Genomic DNA, 21,783 nt, shown 5'->3' with positions numbered 1-21,783 from the left:
AAAGGAGAAAATTGGGCTTCTTGGATTTCCTATAAATTAGCAGTGAAATTTAAAGGAGACCTAAGAACTGGGGCACCTGGGTGGCTCAGTCGGTTGGGTGCCGACTTCAGCTCAGGTCATGATCTCCCGGTTCCTGAGCCCATGAATTCCAGCCCCGGATCGGGCTCTGTGCTGACAGCTCAGGGCCTGGAGCCTGCTTCAAGTTCTGTGTCTCCCTCTCTCTCTGCACCTCCCCCACTCACACTCTGTCTCTCTCTCTCTCAAAAATAAACACACATTTTAGGAGTGCCTGGGTGGCTTGGTCGGTTAAGCGTTGGACTTCGGCTCAGGTCATGATCTCACGGTCCGTGAGTTCAAGCCCCGCATCGGGCTCTGTGCTGACAGCTCAGAGCCTGGAGCCTGTTTCAGATTCTGTGCCTCCCTCTCTCTCTGCCCCTCCCCTGTTCATGCTCTGTCTCTCTCTGTCTCAAAAATAAATAAACGTTAAAAAAATTTTAAAAAAATAAAGGAGGACTAAGAACTGATTTTTCTTGTCCACTTGAATTTCAAAATATGATATTGTAATACCATTAATAATTTTTGAAAATCACCAAAAATGAAAAAAGAATACAATTCTCCCCAGAAATATGATTCCCCTAGAAGCTAAAATTAATTCTGCTGTATTATTTAGGGAACAGTGAGTAATCTTCACGAAGTATTGACTATTTTATTATAAGCTGACAAGATAATAAGTTTATGAAGAAGAAGATATATCTTTTTCTCTAATAATTATGTAGGCAATTTATAACATGTTGTTGCAAAGCTGTTAACTAGCACAGTGAATACCAAACTTAAATGTCTCTACACGTGCAGAATTTAAAGAAGAGTAGGCAATTACTCCCTAATGCATAATACCAACCTCTGACCTCAAGTATTTCCTGATAATGACATTAAGATTGGATAAATCAGACCATATCTTTATAGATTCTATTTGTTCTTTATACTTGAGATAGATTGAAAGGAAAATATTCTTTAAAATAACTCTATTCAGAGGTGCCTGGGTGGCTTAGTCAGTTAAGCGTCTAGCTGCAGCTCATGTCTGATCTTGCAGTTCATGAGTTCAAGCCCCGCAACGGGCTCTGTGCTGACAGCTCAGTTTTGGATTCTGTCTCCCTCTCTCTCTCTGCTCCTCCCCACTCACGCTCTGTCTTTCTCTCCTTCAAAAATAAATAAACATTAAAATAACTCTATTCAAATTCAGTTACTTAATAATTGCTGAGGGTTTCTAGAAGACTGGATAGCACCCCCAAAGTCATTGAAGTTATTTAAAAAGCTTTAATAATAGTTCTGTCACACCACATTTTATTTACATTCTTGACCGCGCTTTGAAGTTGGGTTAAAACAATTACTTTTAAATTAATCTAAATATGGCATTTGCATAGGAAATATTCAATTTGACTCAAAATATATAAAAGATTAGTGAAATATTGCTACAAATGACTTTTCTGATTCATAGTTGCTTCATTGTAGTAGTTTCTTTAAAGCCCTTCATAACAGATTCATATATCAAGGTTGCACAGAGAATTATTACAAGGTGCTCTCATTATTTAAAGCAACCCCCAATAATGGACTATAGAAAAGTCTCCCTCCAATAAAATTCTCTCTTGACACATCAGAAGCAAAAAATAATAGCTCTTTGTAAATTATTATAATTCATTTGATTCCATACATGAGAACCAGTTTTGCAAATTGTGGAACATATAAGAAAACAACCAGGAGAATAATAGGAAATTCATTGCAACTCCATGGACAGGGGAATATCTACATGCTCAGGAAGAGGAGGTGAATGTCACTTCTGGAACTCTGCACTAATACTCTTCATGTCCCACTTGCTCCTCCAGAAGGAGATAAAGAGCATTGGACACTGGACAAACAATATAAATGGCATGCCCCTGGTAGGCAAGCAAGGTACCACTTTTATAAATATACATATATATAATATAACATATTATATTATATATAAATATATATAATATATCATATTATATTATATATAAATATATATATAATATAATATAATATAATATAATATAATATATATGTATATGTATATGTATATATATGTGTGTGTGTGTGTGTGTATGTATATACACACACACATATATATAGTTTGGAGCCAAAGGTGACTTTTCTCTCAAACTCAAGAGAATATATTTCAAAACTCAAAAGGAGGAATCATTGATTCATTCAACAAATATGAACCTAATAACTAAGATTTTCTGTGTGCTTGTTATATTGTGGGTGTTAAGCCTCTTCCACATTATCCTTTCAAGGGAATCCCTAAATTTAAGCTAAGAGCACAGAAGGCAGAGCCAGACCATTGGATTCTAGTCCAATGTTCTCCATTCACTAGCACTCGCCTTGGGCAAGTAAATAAACTTGAATGTGCCTCAGGTGCTTCAGCTATGAAAAGGAATCAATGACATATTCTACTTGATAGCTAGGTTAAGTACGTCAAATGGGAATAATTCTTGGAAGGCTTATATTGCTCACCTTCTCTCCTAAAGAATCCCTTTGAGGAGAGAGAGATGTTTATATTTTTACAATTTTAAGGATTCCTAGCATCATGATGTTCTCAGTAAAGTTTTCAAGAAAGATTTGTTGGGTCGTGCAGAACTGGTGAACACCTGGATTTGAAATAAGGAGCTTGATCAATTACAGGCTCCTAGGATCCACCCAGACATACTAAATGTCTGGGGCTGTTCTCGAGACTGCATCTTCAACAAACATTTCAGCTCTCTGATGTGCACCAAAGGCTGAGATATACTGATATAGCCATCTGAGGCTTGCTCTCTTATTCTATAAAATGTGGATGATTATAATAGTATCTATTTGTATAGTTGTAAGAAATAAATGGAATATAGCACATATAAAATGCCAGCACATTAGACAACTTCTAGTAGAAGGTAGTGTTTTGTTCATTTGGCTGAAATAGTTTCAAGAGTACCAAGAGATGCTATAAAATGTACTGTAAACTCACTTCACCTTGCATTTTATGTCTTATTTCTTTTGCTCCCTTTCTTCTCCCACCTGTACATCTCACCATACCATTCCTCTTCCTCACTTCCTATTGTATGGAGCCCATTTGAAGTTTCAAGAAGGATGAATAACTATTTAAATAACAACTCTTTTCAACAAATACATTGCCAAAAAACAAAAACAAAAACAATCCGTGTGTGTGTGTGTGTGTGTGTGTGTGCGCGCGCGCCCACACGTGTGTGCTGTGTATTGCAATCAGGTAAATTTTACTGTTTATTTATTTAAAGTTTGACTTGAATTTTCTGTAATTACCCTCAGCTACCTACCTATAGAATCTACTCCTACTTTCACCCAACCTCTCATACATGCTCAGATGGAAACAGTGTAAGTAACAATCTCACGGGCGCAGCTACGGAAGGTGACCCAGATTACACAACGCTGGGCATTAATGCCAAGTCGTCTTGTTCAGTGGCAGCTGCTCTATGCTTTGCCTTATTGATATTCAGATTCAACAGACACAAATCACACAGCCCTTTTGACAAGCACACACTCTGCCTGTCTTCATTTGAAATGTATTCAATAGCTACTGTCCTCCATAAACACACAGCTGAGGCCATTCAGTCTCCTTTGATTTGCCATACTGTGATACATCTGACAAGATTACCCCAGAAACATTACTTCTGTTTTTATTTGGGGAATGTCTGTGGAATATAATATCTTCATTTATAGAACAGAAGCACACACAATAGAAAGGAAGCCCATTTCTCTCTGGCAAGAGATGCTTTGAACCATTATCCTTTGGGAAAAATTGAGATGATCCCCTTGATTAGGAGAGCAAATGTGTCAATACAAAGTTCTTTAAAAGGGAACATAAATACAGAGTATCGGGAATGAACTGCAATATAGCTTATGATGAACTTCGTTTTAAAGTATATCAATCATAAAGTGCCAAATCTATTTTGTAAAAGGTGTAACCACAACAAAATATCTTCTTTGCTGTGTAGCCATTTCAGCCCCCTGCTCGCCACCACTCAAAGGGTTAACTCAAAGGGTTAAAAAAGAACATTTTCTATATCTAGTTATTAGAAATCATAGAATCGGAATATTACTCACACTGGTACCAATGACTTGTTTAACACAGGACACCTGCTTACGTCAAATTCTTTGTGCTTCTTTTTAAGTGTTGAATTCTGTAGAATATGCAACATTAACAACTATTTGCTAGAGATATTTAAGAGTCAGGAAAAGTGCCAAAAGTTTGATAAATGGAAAAGTCTTACTTTTTATGTAGGTGAGCAGTGAGAAACTGAGGTAGAAGATGAGCAGGTAGTTAATTTTCTTAAGTGCCATGGTCTTATTCAGAGGTCATGCTCTGATGTGTTGCTGGTGATCTGTCCGAGTCCGCTGGTGACCCCTGTTTGACTCAGAAAGGAGCGGGTGCCCCAGAGTCTCCTGATGCCATCCCTGCCTCTGCCTCTCTTACAGCTACTTCCCGGGAAACACAGTGACTTCAATTCAAAAAGCTGTTGTGCTTCTAAGCATCTTACACTGGAGGATGGGGTGAGATTTCAAACCTGGTGCAGATTTTTTTCATGCTGGACTGGATTCATCTACCCCTCAGGTCTTTTCTCATGGTTTTCTTCCATTGTTTTTGTTTTGGAAGATTGCTTTAGACCATTCTAGAGTATAGTTTGATAGATATACAGATGATAGATGACAGACACATGTAAAAATTATTTTTCTTCTCATTTTCTTTCTTTTTAAATAATGATATCATACTGTGTATATCATCACACAGCTTGCTTTTCTCACTCAGCAATATGTCTCAGATGTTTTGACACATTATAAAATCTATTTAGTTCACACTTTTTAATGCCACATGGCATTCCATACTATGGATGTACCAAACCATAGTTGTTGTTTTTTTCTTAACATATATTGGACCACAGCTTATTTATCCTTTTACGGGCATCAGTGATGTTTCCAATTTTCTTCATACAAATAATAGTTCAATAAGAATCATTTTACACACTTGCTTGTACAAATGCAGAAGAGTTTAAAAAAAAAGAATTTCTCTAGAGTAAATGCCAAAAAAGTAGAAATTGGTGGTTTTACATTATGTTCATTTTTTAGTTTAGCAGATACTTCACAAAATTTCAACTCTTCTCAGCTGTCTGTGCAGGAAGCTATTTCTCCATACTTTCCTCAACATTTGGTAATAGCAAAGGGCAAAAGATATGTCTAAATTTCAATGGAAAGGGGAGCACATATATAGACAAGATCGGCCATTTGTTAATCATTTTTGAAGCTGGCTATTGGGTACGTAGAGGTTCATCATACTATTTATTCTGCTTTTGTACAGATTTTTAGAATTAATAGTAAAAATTGGCATTTTTAATTTGCATATTTTTCATATTAGAAAGATTGAGCATCTTTTTGACATTTGTATTTTCAGTGACTTGCAACTCATGTTGTTCACTTTCCTATTAGTTTTGTTTTTCATTTTATTGATATAGTTGTAGCATTTCTTTATAAATGTTGGATGTTGATTCTTGGTCAGCAGTAAGGATGGAAAATACTTGCTCCCAATAGGTTCATTGTCTTTTGAATTTTTTATAGGTTTTCTTCATAAAGTTTTAACTTTTTATTTAAAAATGTAGTGTCTTATACACATTTGCTTATTTTATGACTGTGCTTTTTATCTTATTGAAGAAAGCTTTTCTGCTGAAGACTTGCTAACATAGGATCTGGTGTTTTATTCCAAGTTATCTTAATTTTTAAAGTAAGTTTATTAAAAAATTTTTAAGCTTTGTAACTTTAATCCATATGGGGCATACTTTTATGAATTGTGTAACTTGTGGGTCTAAATTTATTTCCAAATGGATAGCCAGTGGTCAAAAACAATTCCCTGTGGATTTCAAATTTGAAATCTTGTATAAAATTCCCAGCTATATATGAATCTATTTTGGTTCATTAATTTTTTTTTTGTATATTTCTTTGCAAGTGAATGTAGTTGACGTTTAAGTTGGGTATCTGGTATGGTAAGCCTAATTGAATCTTCCTTTTTCAAGTTTTGCCTTCTCTTACACAGTTTCTCTTCCAGATTAACTTTATAAGCAATTTGTCAATCTCCACTGAATAACTCCTATTTGGATTTTAATGAGGATTGCATTCATTATATAACTTAATATGGGGATAACATATTTACAATGTTGAATCTTCCCATACCTGAATAATCACACAATATGTAATACATATTGAGTCACCATTCTAGGTCAGACCCTTTCTAAGGCCTTTGTATACATTCTCTCATTTAATCTCCACCATAACACTATGAGGTAGGTTCTGATTTTTTCTAGTATGCAGATGATAAAAACACAAACATTCAGTAATTTGTCTCAGATGTCAGAGCCTGATGAAGGGTGTCCCTTTGCAAGAGAAGAGAATAAAATAAGAAAGGTAGAAAATCAACAGCCACACTCTAGAGAACACCAATACTCCAGTACTTAATGGTAAGAGGATAATAAGTCAGAGGTTGAAGAGGAAGAATGAGAAGAATGTGTTATAATGGTAACAAAGAGAGGACAGTGGCGGGGGGGGGGTGGTTTGTGCACCTTGGTGGTTCAGTTAAGTGTCCAACTCTTTGGCTTGGGTCTTGATCTCACAGTTAGTGAGTTTGAGCCCCTCATCAGGCTCTGTGCTGACAGCTCAGAGCCTGGAGCCTTCTTTGGATTCTGTGTGTGTCTTTCTCTCTCTCTCTGCCCCCTGCACCCCGCTCACACTCTCTTTCTCTCAAAAATAAGTAAACTAAAAAAATAATAAAAAAAAAAAAAAGAGAGGACAGAGGATCAGGAAGGAGAGTCATAGACAATGAAAATGCTGCTGGAAAGTTGTTTGACAAGTGTCAAAAATTGTTAGTTGGATTTGGCAGTAAGATTTGTGAGAAGACTGTCAATGAAGCATTGGAACAGAATTCAAATTTCAGGGGCACCTGGGTGGCTCAGTCAGTTAAGCATGTGACACTTGACTCAGCTCCAGTCATGATCTCATGGTTTGTGAGTTTGGGCCCCACATTGGGCTCTGTGCTGACAGCACGGTACCTGCTTGGGATTCTCTGTCTCCCTTTCTCTCTGCCCCTCCCCCATTTGCGCATGCTCTCTCTCTCTCTCTCTTTCAAAATAAACAGATAAAAAATAAAAAGCTTAAAAAGGGGATTCAAATTTCAGTTATTTTTATGAATGCTTTGAAGGTTAGAAAATAGACACAGTGAATGCAAACTACACTTTCCAAAAAACTTAGTTGTGAGGAAAACATAGGGTGGGAGAGGCAAAGTTAAAAACAGATGCACATATGGCAAAAGTTTTTTTCTTTTTAATACTGAAATGCATGAGAAATATGGGAAGAACCAGTGAAGTTAAAGATATGGAAAAGATGAGGGATACTTAATGGAGCAAGCTTCCTGAGGAGGTGGGGAAAAGAGATTTCAAATGAGAGTAGTAAGCCTCAAACAGAAGAAAATACGACATTAAGTACTTAAGGAGTAAGAATTGAAGACTCCCTGAAAATAGAAAGGCAGTAAGTCATCTACCAGGTATAATAACAGCAGCAAGGGAAGCGTGTCACTGAATTGCAGTCTCATTCATTGGTAATGCTGCTAATAAATGCACGGGCATGATCTTCCCAGCAGAAAAAGGAGTGCCAGTGTAGAAGCATCGCTGGCCAACCATGGGATTACCCTAGGGATAGGAGTTTTCAGAGTGGAAGGGTAAGTGAGGGAGGGACTCACAAGTGGTTGTGAGAGACAATGGGTACTGAACTGTGTAATGAGGAAAGTGATTAACAGACAGGAAGGAAATAAGGTCCCATTGGATTGGTGGTGTTGATATGATAGAGGAACAGATGATACGGAACTTGAGGTTGAATTTAGGCAACGGGACATTGACGTCTGTAAATATAAAACAGAATGCTGATCAGACTTGATCTAGGTTATATTGGAAACAATTGGTAGAAATTATAAGAAAATAGGTTTGGGGTTAGCCTAAGAAAACTGTAAAACAATCAGCTGTTTAATAAAGTTCACCTTGACACGCAGGTATTCAAGCAGCTTATGACCAATTGGGAGGGGAACCAAGTACAGCTTTCTCCACAAAGACTTCCGACATGCCTCCCAAATCTTTTTAATTCTATTTCTGTGACCTGTGAGGAAGTAAAATAGAGAGAGTGAGAAAAGTAGTTTTCTCTTGCTTAGAGAAAATAAAAAATTATATATTAAAAATTTCCTCAGGGCGCCTGGGTTGCTCAGTCAGTTACACGTCTGACTCTTAATTTTGGCTCAGGTTATGATCTCATGGTTCATGAGTTCCAGCCCTGCATCAGGCTCTGTGCTGACAGTGCAGAGCCTGCTTAGGATTCTCTCTCCTCCTCTCCCTCTGCTCCTCCCCCACTTAAAATAAATAAACATTAAAAAAAAAATTCCTCAAAAGCACTACAATCTCTTTCTAGTTAGCTTTACACTACCGGAGCACTTTTGCTTCTAGATTTCATTTGTATATCCTTAACAAAATATAACAATTCTTAAATTTTGGAATCAATGGACATTTCCTGGTACATATATTTCTGCTATGTATGAATTCCCTTTTCCTGGATCTGATAAGATCTTGTCATTTGAAAATAACGTTGAATATAGGTCTCAACTAACATAAATACTTTTAAATGGCCAATTTCTTCCAGATGGTTGATAAATATGCCAAATGGCCTAGGACAATTTTAGATGTAATATCTAATTCTATAAATAATTTTAATGTCATAAATTGTAAAAAGATAAATAGAGTTTGATGATTATCTTAACACTGGGTTTTGATAAAATACCGACAGGAGATTTTTGTACTCGCTTCATTTTAACCCTATTGTTATTATTCTATTTTGGATTCCTACAATCTAATATTTTCACTTGCATTCTTTTTGTTTATGCAAATGATCTCTGTTATATTTGGGTTGATGAAGATTTCAGTAATATTCTTCCCAAAAAATCAATTATTTTCGTAAGTGAAGGTTATTGGTAAACATCATCCAAAAATAAATTTCAACCAAGAGCTTAAAATCTGTTTATTCAAAGAGCTGGAGCTACATTTTAATCCAGAGAAAGCTTTTAACCTTGACTCTTCCATTCATTTTATTTTCTGATTATATACTACCGATGTTTATAATGTCATTTTCCAATAGTGTTGACTTAGTTAAAGACTGTTCCATTTGTTTTTAAACTTTGTTTCAGATTTGGAAAAGTTGTAGACCATAAAAACAAAAAAGAAAGCTAGATTTCATGAACATATTTTAGTTGCTGGTTCATTTTCTTCTTCAACTAAATAAAATAAGCATTAATTTAATATAGGCATTATCTGTAGTCCATATAAGTAGATATCTGTTTCTTACAAGTATAAGAGAAATAATATAAAGGGAAATGAGACACTCTATTATAAATACTGAACCAGGAGTACCTGGTACAAATGCTAGGGCTTTCTCTTTTACACTATCATAACCCCACAGGGAGTCAAGGACCCCCACCCTCTGTTTGGGGAAACCTTCCAAGCAACCTGGTCTTTTAACAACAAGGATTTGAGGATACATGGGGCAATTAGGACAAGTGTAGACCAGGCCTGCATCAGGGCCTGTGATCCACAGTCCCTAAGCAATTGTAAGAGAAAGGTCTTCTATAATAACCAGGAAAAACAGCTGGCCACTTCTTTCACACAATTGATGATATATGTTCAGAAAAATGGAGAAGGATGATTTCAGGCATTGGTTCAACATCCCAGATCTCTCTGGTGCTTAGCCATAGTCTTCCCAAGCCAACTCATCTATTTCTAATCTACCCCCACCTCTCCCACCCTCAACCAGGTCCAACTTACTCTTTTGTCTCCTGTCACTGACTTCTCCAGAGTCAAGCTCTATTACCCTCTCTCTATTACTCCAGATCAGTTGACCCTCATCTAATAATCCCCTAAGGTGGATGCTGAGTCCCATATTTTACAAAGCCAAACATACTACAAATACAAAAAAATATATATTGATCAAGGAAAGGAACAAAAAGCACAAATAACAAAATTATAAATGAAAAGAGAGATTTAATGATTAAAAGAGAGGAAAGGTGTTAAATTGTAAGAGATTGCTTTTTTATAATTCTATATAAATAAATATGGAAATCTAGATTCAGTGCATAATTTTGTAGAAAGATACATATTACCAAGTCTGAACCCAACACAACAAACACAACAAAATAACTGAACAAAATACTGAACACAACAAAATAATGCTTTTAGTGTGTGACTTAGGAAGCAAGGGACAATTAAGGAAAATACCACTTTATATATTCTCCCATCCTTTTCTGTCTCTCATGTACCTCTTTCCTCGCTTCTTCTGCTCTGGGATTAAACCTGCAAAAAAACATTGGCACTTAAGCCTTGCGTCATTGTAGGAAATCCAAGCAAAGACACACAAACACATAACATGTTTAAAAGACACTGTTTTAAAATGTAAGTTTTATTATTATTCAGGTATGACGCGGCCAAAAGATTAGTAGATAATTGCCCCTGAAAAGATAGTTTGTTATTCACAGTGCCCAAGAGGAAGGGAATACCAGGCTATGCAGAGACACATGGGGAAACACCATGGTCAGTCAAGAGGCAGAAGGAGAGGGAGGAAAATGTGGGCAAAAGCCTTTATTGTGATTTCTGCAGGAAGGAATAGGTGAGAAGAGTGTTAATGTGAATAATTTTTGCAGGCTCTAAGCTTTAGAGGCTGTCTCTAGTCTGATACCTAGCCCAGGTTGTCTGATACCTGATACCTGATTTGGGCAAAAGAATAGTGGTCTGGAGTATGAGTCTGATAAAGGAAGTGGTGGGGGTGTGTGCTCTGAATTAATTAGTTCACATGGGAGAGGCATGCTTGCAGGGGAGTCTCATGTCTCTAGGAATTGGATAGTCCTGGGAAGGATAGTCTCTCAGTCTCCCCAAGGTCAGAAAAAGGTCCCAGACGTCAAAGCATTGGATATACAGAAAATAAAAAAGTGTGATTAATTGAGGCACTCAGTAACATCCAAAATACTGGACAAAGTTGAAATTTCAAAATTTCATGTAGAATGTTTATAAAGAATATATTTCCTGTAGAATATATAACCATAATTTAAATAATAGTTATAGTTGATAGGTGATAGATAGATAGATAGATAGATAGATAGATAGATAGATGATAGATAGATAGATAGATAGATAGAAGATAGCAATTCAGCTTCTATGCTTTAAAAATACCATTATGAACTTTTATGAACTTCAAGAATGCACTGCATCAATACACTAGTTATCACAATCACACGTTAAATATGGAAGACAAATGGTTCATGCAATAGTTTGGGAAGAGTAAATGCCTTTAGTTCATCCTAGTTACAATCTCGTCTTTAGTTCATGATGAAGTCTTTGTTTGCACTGACATTAATCTGGACTTGATTTATACAAAACAGTCTCCTTATTACTAACCTGATCCTTTTCACTAATCCAACAGATTTGCTTAAAAAAAAAAAATTGAACATTGACTACCTGGCTCAAAATTACTGCTCTCATAGAAGTAGGAAAAAATAATAAAAATAAATAAATACATGATAAATATATTTCAGGTGGTAAGCCCTACTAGAAAAAAATTAACTGGGATATGAGGAACAGCATGTGCTAGGGAGGTAGAGGATTACTATTTTATGGAAAGTGATCAAAGAAAACCTGCTGATAGGTGGGATGAGCAGAAACCTAAGGAAATAGAGGAATAAGCCATAAGGCTTGCTTTGGGAAGTAATCCTATCCCTAACCCTAATGCTTTAGGAGGTAGGGATATCAACAAGGGCATCTGAGTTGAGAGCATGCTTGATGGGTTTGAGGAACAGCAAGGAGGTCACTTGGTTGCTGAATGAGCAAGGAGAATGGTTGAAGATGTCGGAAAGGGAAGAAGAAACTGGTTCTTGGAAGACGTTTAAGCCATGGTAAATGTTTGTCTTTGACTCTGAGTGAAATGTGGAGTTGTTTCAGGGTTTTGAACAAAACAGTAGTAACAGGATCAGACATTTAATTTAAAAGATTACTCTGGCAGCCATGTGGATAACAGACGATAGGGCAGGATGGACGCTGGGAGACCAGTTAGTGAGTTATTGAATAACCCAGGCAAGAACTGGTGGTGGTGACCAAGGTGGTGACCAAGGTGATAATGGTGGAGGTGAAAACTGGTCAGATTCTGAATATACTTTGAAGGCAATGCCAATATGATTTTTTTGATGAATACAATGTGGTATGAGAGAAAGAGTGAATAAACATAACTCAAAGATGTTTGGCTTGTGTAACTTAAAGATGAAGTTATCTTCTTTTTTTTTTTTTTTTTTTGAGGTGGAGGAGGATATAAAAAATGAGAATTTGATGAGGAGGAAGAAGCAAGGATACAGACTTAGGCATGTTAATTTTTGAGAAGTCTGTTAGACATACAAATAGGTATGTCAAATGTATACTTACATAGGTAAGTCTGGAGCCCATGAGAGAAGTCTGCATAATGATGGCTCTGACGCTAGTTGGAGAGATGATGACACTTAGGGAGTAAAGAGTAAACTACAAGACAAGTGACTAGGACTAACCCATCAGGCTCACCTATATTGGTGGATCTGGAAGAAGACCAAAAAGAACCAGCCCCAGTGGGTAGAAGAAGAATCCAGAGAAGATGGTTTCTAAGAAGGCCAATAAACTATTTTGCCAAAAACAGAGTGATTAATTGGGTAATCTACTACTGATAAGTGAAATGAAAGGACAACTGAAAGCTGTTAGTTTAGTGACATGCAAGTCATCGATAACTTCAACATGAGAAATTGCAGTGCATTCAAGAGAAAATGCAAGGAGAGAAAATGCAAATGGTTTTGTTGGGAGGGAGAACAAAAAATTGATGTATAGCTGTGGTGTAAGAGATAGATGCATCCATATACACTCATACAATACACACATATTACTGAGTATATATGAACACTAAGGGAATGATCCAGTAGACTGTGAAATTGCTGACATCTTCCCACTCTCCTTCTACTACCCAGAACAACTGAAGAAAAGGAGATTTTTCATGATCTGTATTTTTAGGGCTTAGTCCAAACCTGTGCTAGATACTCATGCAGTATTAGACTGAATCACCCAGTAAACCTGCTTTATCAACTCCATTCCAATCTTTCAGATGTGGGTGTGGCTTTGTTTTGAAAGGGAAAGTATGCATTAAGTACAGACCTCTCCATTTGCTTTGTACACTTGGGAGGTTCTGCCCTGTGTATAGAATCCTTCCTGGCTTTTTAATTCTTTTAAGCACAAATGGTTTAATAGTTAATATTCTACGCTAATATGCTTGGAGGTCTCTGGACAGAAAGGTTTATTGAAACCAAATACCATTACAGGGACAGCATTAAGCTCTTTGCCACATGCTCATAGCGCTTTTGATGTTTGCCATATTTTGGCTTTTCTATAAAATTGTTATTTTAGTGTTCAGTATTTCAAACAATAACATATAATACCAAACAAAATAGAAATGAAAATGAGATTGTCTTTTATACATTGACAGTAACTGAATTAAAGGAATGTTGATTTTAGGCAGTTAATGATGACAATTTATCAAATGCTTATTAAGTTCGTGCTTACTATATGGCAGATTTTGTGCTACCTGAAAGATTCAAAGATTAATTTTAAAAATAGCCTCTGCCTTTGTTTAGTGAGAAAGATGAGTAAACAAAAGCATTTAATACAATAACTTTAACTTATTGGTTACTTCATAAGTTCCAGTGACTATTGTAAATGTGTTCAAGAATTTATTTAATCTTTACAATAACCTTAAAGTAGAGGTACAATTGGTACTTTTATTTAATCAAGGATAAAAATGAAACACTGAGAGTTTAGGGACACCTGGGTGGCCCAGTCAGTTGAGCCACCAACTTTTGATTTTGGCTCATGTCACGATCTCACCTTTGAGAGATCTCACTGTTGAGAGATTGAGCACCTAGTCAGCTTCACACTGGGTGTGGAGCCTGCTTAAGGTTCTCTCTCTCCCTCTTCCTCTGCCCCTCCCCCACTCGTGTGTGTGTGTGTGTGTGTGTGTGTGTGTGTGTGTGTCCGTGTGCGCGCATGCACTCTCTCAAAAAATAAAATAAAACATAGTTTAAATAACTGGCACAAGTCCACACAACTCACAAGGGGTGGAGCTCTTACTCCCGTTAAAGAGGCAGGTATAGCCTTGTGGCCCATGCTGCCTCCAGTATAATGTGTTACATATCAAATAAAAGAGGTACAGAAGAACACAGTAGGTATAGAGAAAATGCCCCTAAGCTCGCTTGGGAAACGGCCCCTATGATAAATCTTAAAGTATGAACCACAATTACTGATCTGAATGAGGAAGTGGAAGAGAGGTGGGGATGTCCTAGATCAAGAAAATATAACGCGAGATGTAGTGTTCTAATGAGTGTAGCAATCTACAGTTAACCTTATTGTAGAATGAAAGTGGGAGGATGAGAGGGAATAAAGCTGAGCCGGAATATAGTAGTCAAGTCTCAAAAAGCTAAGTTAATCAGGTTGGACACCACGAAATGGAGCAGCTATCTCCAACTGGCTGTTCTGTATTAGGTTTTCTGGGGTAGGGCCAGGAATCTGGCCCTAATAGATTCTGATGCAACCCATTTACTTCAGGGAGTCTCAAGATCTAAGAATTTTTCAAGCAGGGAGCCAAATATTGTGTATAAATTGGTCACTGCTTAGGAGGAGGATAGCTTTGCAAGGGGACAACTGAAGGCAGAAAGTCAAGGTACGAGGCCAGCACATTTTTTTCTGTCTGAGATACCAGGGTCTGAACTGGGGTACTAGGCACTCTCAAAGAGGAAAAGTCAATTCAAGAAATACTGGCAGGACTTAGTTATTCATGGAGAGTGAAGAGTATGGGAGAAGGAGGCACCAAGGACGATGCCCAGGCTTCAGGCCTTGCAAACTGGGGTATTTAATGAAGACAGTAAAGCCAAAGAAATATGGAATTATTTTGAGTCTCAATGCTAGGCAATGTGAATGTGAAATAATCTAAAAATATAAATTGAGGGGCGCCTGGGTGGCTCAGTCGGTTAAGCGTCCGACTTCAACCAGGTCACGATCTCGCGGTCCGTGAGTTCGAGCCCCGCGTCGGGCTCTGGGCTGATGGCTCAGAGCCTGGAGCCTGCTTCCGATTCTGTATCTCCCTCTCTCTCTGCCCCTCCCCTGTTCATGCTCTGTCTCTCTCTGTCTCAAAAATAAATAAACGTTAAAAAAAATAAAATAAAATAAAAATAAAAATATAAATTGATTGTCATATACATAAAAATATTTTGCTACAGAAAGCATAGGCACATGCACATCTAAAGGGAGGGAATGGATTGGATACAAATAAAATACATAGCAGAGCATATGTTCCCACAGACTTATGTGGTGGATTGCATGGTGCAACCGCAGTGCTAAATAAAAAAATCATGCCCAGAGTCAGGCGGTTTCAAGTTGGTCCATTTAGAACAGAAGTACAGCCAGCGGTCAAGCTCTAAGGCACTGGTCTAGATAATGGTGGAGAGAATATAGACATGATGTACTTAGAGTATTCAGGACTCCAGGCCCATGGGCTGTATTCATAACAGAGACTCAGGCCCGGAGGGAGAAAGATAAACAGATCAGCAAGCTCAGGCAGAAATTCAAGTGTGCTGAAAAAAGTATGATGTGAATTAAAGTGCAAGAGCAGTTTCGTAATCACGTGAGAGAATGTTCCAAGGACAAACCAGACTAATTCCAGTTCTAATGCTAATTCCCGCGTCTAATGCTTTGACAAAAATGTCAGCAGCTCTATAAGGCTCGGTCTACAGTCTGAAGTTCCCCTGTGACTATAGCTGAGCAAACTGGAATAAAGCAATTAATGGACAGGTACGAGAGTCTTTGTTTCTCCAAAACAGGCATATGTGACAGTAACTGAAATACATTCAATTTATAGGCTTTTTCTTACAGTTACTAATGCTCGTTTCTGACCAGGATGTGAACCATTGAAAGGTATTGACTCCTTAAATATTTTCCTTGGCTAGATTCATATCTAAGAAAGAGTTCTTAGATTATGAGTAACAGGTTACCTTAAGAAACAAAGAATTTATTAGCAGAGTACTTAATGCCCCATAGGAAAGATATTTTCTGAGCCTGGGTGGCTCCTGAGTTCAAGCCCCACATTGGGCTCTGTGCTGACAGCTTGGAGCCGGGAGCCCATTTCAGATTTTGTCTCCCTCTCTCTCTGCCCCTCCCCCTACTCACTTTCTGTCTCTCTCTCTCAAAAATAAATAAACATTAAAAAAAGTAAAAAGAAAAGATAAGAACTCAAGAGAACAGTTTTGGGTAGAGTGGAGCCATGGTAGTGTAGAATCGAGACAATAAAAACCACATAATTTTATCAGGGTACTGTCACTCAAATGGATGAATTTCATTTTCTAGTCTGTCAAAGTCCAGGGAGAGAGAATCAGAGTAGCGTCCCTAAGGTAGGTCAGTGCACATTGATTCTCTGTGAAGTACCACCAAACTACACCAAATGGAAGGGGTAAGTCATCCAAAGGAATTTAGAATGTTGCTATCGAAAGAAGAGAAAGTAGGGGTGCCTGGGTGGCTCAGTTGACTTGGGCTCAGGTCATGATCTCCTGGTTAGTAGGTTCCGGCCCTGCATCTGACCCTCTGCTGCCAGTGTGGAACCAGCTTTGGATCCTCTGTCCTGCTCTCTCTCTGCACCTCCACCGCTTGCTCGCTCTCTCTCTCTCTCTCTCTCTCTCTCAAAAATAAATAAACATTAAAAAAAAAAAAAAAAAGGAACTGGATGCAGGCAGCCAAAAGGAGCAAATGCCCATTATGAGCCTAAAGAGAAAAATTAATTAAGAATCCGTGACAAGCTTGAGTATCCTTAAGAGGCTTTTAAATTTGAACAACGAAATCCCAATGAACAAATCATTGTACGTTACGACATGTAAAAAAATCCGTCCAGATTGAAGAAAATTCTCACTGCAAATGTATTGGAGATTTTTAAAATGTACTTATTTGTGTTACTCAGAGTTCTGCAAAAGTTTAATTGAGAGACATTTTTTAGAATTGTAGGGAGAGCACAAATATTATAAATTTGAAAAGTCACATAATAAGAAAAAGCAATCATTTGATTAATTTATCGGCTATATGAACTTACCTTTGAAAAACTCTATCATTGCCTTTGGAAATTATTATATTTCATTTAAAGATATGTGAAGACACATTTTTAAAAACTGATTTACTGAGTTCAGGTGGCGTTCCTGGTTCTAGTTAATCTATGTCCCTACTCAGAAATTAAAACAGATGAGGCCTTTTTGTTCTCTCTCTTCATTCAATTATCACCACTACAGAGGAGCAGAAATAGCAACAGAGCCTGGGACTCAGGTAGGAAAGATAAAACAGAAAAAAAAAATTCTGTTCACATCATAAATCATCATGACATGATTAAGAATATGAGCAGCTCTGAGTAGCTGTCCTTAATGATTAAATATTAATTTCTAAAATCCTTATGGGCTGAAAACTTGAGCACCCTATAGTAATTTTTTTCGTCTATCTTGATATGAATAATGATTGCATAGAGTTTTGTGTGCATTGCTCAGGACAAAGGGAGGCAAAGGGATACAGAGGGATTCATGCGCTGATCCTGGTCTCTGAGGACCCTGGGTTGCCATCCTGGGTGAATAATCACAAGGTGTGTGAGCTGCAGAATCTCCAGGAAGCTTTTTACCAAACGTGTGTGTTGTGGCTTTCTTCCCTTGAATGATGCTTATATCTATAAATAAACTTATCTAGCCTCTTTGCGGAGGAGAAGAGGGGATGTATGAATTGAAAGCTGAAGAGAGTAGAAAGGAGGCTCAGAATTTGGATCAATAGCCACCTGAAGCTTTTTCATCATCAGTAGCCCTAGGACATTTGGGATGAGCTCTGAGATTTTTCTGGGCCCAAGGACTTATTACTAAAAAAACTCCCCAAATTTCAGATTTCAAAGTTTGATCTCACCAGGTTTCCCTAAAAGTGGTAGGAGAAGCCATCAGCACAAACAGCTGTTATTTCTTTAAAACCTTGATTATTTTAGCAAATGAAAGTATAGCCTTAAAGATTCAAACACACTAAGAAAAAATTCAAAAACAACGCCCAAATTTTAGAGTGAATTTAATTTACCATGTGATTCTTTGCTTTGCAAAATGACAAACCCATATGGTACTTTCCTTCCAAAATGTTCTGTGTATCTTTATGTTTCTTCGCTATAAAATGAATTTTGTGTGAAGTATGATAGATGTGGACATTCACATCTAATTCTTTTGTGGTAGCATTCAAAGTCATTCATCAAGTGCCAAATATATACCAGGTTTAGAGAAAATAAAAATTAATTAATCTCTTACATTAAGAGCTCGTACTAAAATTGTTATAGGTAACCATGACTGCAATGCATTATAACCGAATGAGATAAATGTTTTAAAACATGTTCAAAGTGCTATGAAAGCATGAATGCAAAAGTGATTAATTCTGCCTGAATATTTATTTTTTTTGTCTTTTTAAATGTTTATTTATTTTTGAGACAGAGAGAGAGAGAGAGAAAGAGAGACAAAGGATAAGTAGGGGAGGGGCAGAGAGAGAGGGAGACACAGAATCCAAAGCAGGCTCCAGGCTCTGAGCTGTCAGCACAGAACCCGACGCAGGGCTCAAACTTGTGAATCGTCAGATCATAACCTGAGCCAAGTCAGATGCTTAACTGACTGAGCCATGCTGGCACCCCATGCCTAAATATTTAGAAACAACTTCATGAAAGAGATGCCATTTTATTTATTTATTTATTTATTTGTTTGTTTATTTATTTATTTATTTAATTTTTGAAATGCCATTTTAAATAGACTTTTAAAGAATAAGTAAAAATATGCCAAGTAGCAAAGTGTGATAAAGGTATTCAAAGCTCAGGAGAGAGTAGAATATCTTCACGTGTTTGTGGAATTGGCAAATAACTGGGATGGGCTTGTCCAAGCGATGCTAAGAGGAAAACATTAAGATATGTCTAAAAGAAGTAGACTAACAGCAGATTTTGTGACCTGGAGTGCCGTGCCAAGGACTCTGCAGAATCAATTCCTTATGATACTTTGAAGTACCATAAAGAAGGAAATGACTAGTATTTTAAACTGGTATCATGGATAAAGTGAGCTCATCCAGATGATAGGAGTTGTAGTCATCTAGGGCAGGAGGACGAGTACAAACCATGGTCTGTAGACCAACTCTAAAGTGCTGCCTGTTTTTATGTAAACTGCAAGCTAAGAACGGGTTTTCATATTTTTAAATAGCTAAAAATTTTTTGAATAGAATAATGTTTCATGATGTGTAAAATGCAGAAGTTATATGAAATTCAAATTTCTGTGTCCATAAATAAAGTTTTATTAGAGCTCAGCCATGTTCATTTACATTCCGTATAGTCTACAGCTATGTTCACATTACAATGACAGAGTTGAGTATTTTGTGACGGAGACCATATGATCCACAAAGCCTAAAATATTTCTTACCTAGCCATTTACCAGAAAAGTTTGCGGACCCTTGATCTAGGATATAAACAAACTGGATGGCTAAGTCCAATATGATTTACATTCAGAGAGATTCTACCACAATTGGTAAAATAGCGGCATCACCTAAAAATATTAATTGCTCTAAATATTAACGTAGTTCAAGTTCTGGTAGCTGATAAAAATCTCGAATAGAGAAAAATATTACTACAGTAGAATATTGAGAAACTGGTAACAAGCAGATAACCTCACTCTCCTTTTTCTTTTTAATACCACAACACCAACTGAAATGATTTTTTAGAAAAGAACATTAAAATATTGGAAAATCCCATATTGCACTGAAAACTTGAGGAGGAAGCTAGCTCTATGGGACACACATTTGGAGGAATTTCTGACAGAATGTTTTGCGAACAAGACTAAAGGAAGCCAGAGAGAGTCATCGTGCAACAGCTTTGGGAGAAAGTAATATTCATTGGCGGGAAGTAAGTAGGAGAGACCTTTCGAGGAATAACGATTAAAGGCACAAGCTTTGATGTCAGCTGCATCTTCACAATATACCTCTATCTCTGTAACTTCACTCATTAAATATAGATGTATGTATTTATATATGTGTGTGTGTGTGTGTATATATATATGTATACATATATACACCAACTGTATACCAGGCTATTACATATTTTACAAGCTTAACATCCCTGAGCCTGTTTAAACCAGTACCCTATACTATAAAAATCAAATAACTACCACCACCACTCTGCAAACAGAAAAATAGACGCTTCACTGCCACACAGTGCTTGCTTTGTGCTTAACATCTTTCTAAGCACCTTGTGTAAAGTTGTCTCCTCTTATCTGCAGGAGATACGTTCTAGTGGATGCCTGAAACCACAGAGAGTACCTAACCCTATATATCCTATGTTCTTTCGTGTACATACATACCCATGCTAAAGTTTAAGTTATAAATTAGGCACAGGAAGAGATTAACAACCACAATAATAAGTAGAACAATTATAACACTATGCTGTAATCAAAGTTATGCATATGTGGTCTCTCTCTATCTTAAAATATCTTACTGTATTATACTCACTGTCCTTGTGATGATGCAAGATGATAAAATGCCTTCACCCTGAGATGAAATGAGGTAAATGATGTAGGCACTGTGATGCAATGTTAGGCTACTGCTGACCTTCTGATGATTCACTAGAAAGCGGATCCTCTGCTTCCAGACTGTGGTTGACCCCAGGGAAAGAGAAGCCATGGATAAGGGAGGACTGCTGTACGGATTCATTTCAACCTTCATGACATCATTTTATGGATGAGAAGATCAAAGAACAGAGAGGTTAAACAAATTGCACAAGTGTCCACAGCTTGTGACTGCAGAGCTGTGGCCAGAAATCAGTCTGTCTACAGTCCTGCTCTTAACTACTTCACTGTACTATTTCTCCAAATAAAATAAAATATGTAAAGCAGCATGATGTCTATGTTTTGTTTGTTCAGTAAATGGTGGCTATAACTATAGTCTCTGGAAATCATCTCAATATAGAAGTTATACATAACATATATATTATAATACATAATAACTATTACATTGCTGAATTGATATAATTTACCTCAAACAACGCTCCAAAGTAAAATCTGAAAGGGGTAATTAACACAACGTAGGTGGACAGTAAGGGAACCTGAACAGAACGTAACCATGGAGCCTTTTGGAGAATACTGGTCTGCATATTCAAAAATGAAGAAAGAGGAGAAAAGAGCCTTGTATCATCTTTGAAATTAAAGAAAACATTTACTTTATTAAATAAGAGCTAACAGATTAGAGGAATTGACGGAATAAAGGGGACAGCGTAAGAAAATGCCACAGGAGAATTGAAAATACTTTTCAAAAGATTTTTTCCTGTTTAACACTATGCATCAAGATAAATTTCTAATGGAAGAGTGATTTAAGTGAAAAAGGTAAAACAATAAATAATGCATAATAGAATATTCATGCAACAACATCATTTTGGAATGGGGAAAACTTTCTGTAACTAATACCAAAACAAACACTATAAAGAAACATTTTATATTTGAACCAACTGAAAAACAAATGAAAACCTGAGAAAAATAATGGTAATCTATATGGAAAAAGATAAGTCACA

At 37.0% G+C, this 21,783-nt stretch overlaps 1 protein-coding gene across 1 annotated transcript in view; it reads right to left on the bottom strand.

Moving 5' to 3' along the window:
• The window catches only part of CRB1 (crumbs cell polarity complex component 1), a 232,150-nt gene extending 211,208 nt beyond the window's left edge, over positions 1-20,942 (bottom strand). Inside the window, exons 1-2 of the mRNA XM_030302046.1 lie at positions 20,730-20,942; positions 9,513-9,699 (exon numbers count right to left, since the gene is read on the bottom strand). Of these exons, the coding sequence (XP_030157906.1) occupies positions 9,513-9,699; positions 20,730-20,942 (400 nt within the window). The remainder of the gene's footprint in view (positions 1-9,512; positions 9,700-20,729) is intronic.
• Between the last annotated feature and the right edge of the window lie 841 nt (positions 20,943-21,783).

The sequence above is a fragment of the Lynx canadensis genome, chromosome F1 (assembly GCF_007474595.2).
Source record: "Lynx canadensis isolate LIC74 chromosome F1, mLynCan4.pri.v2, whole genome shotgun sequence".
Classification (NCBI taxonomy): Eukaryota; Metazoa; Chordata; class Mammalia; order Carnivora; family Felidae; genus Lynx; species Lynx canadensis.
Note: the sequence above shows the minus strand (reverse complement) of the source record. Positions and strands in the feature narration are given on the sequence as shown.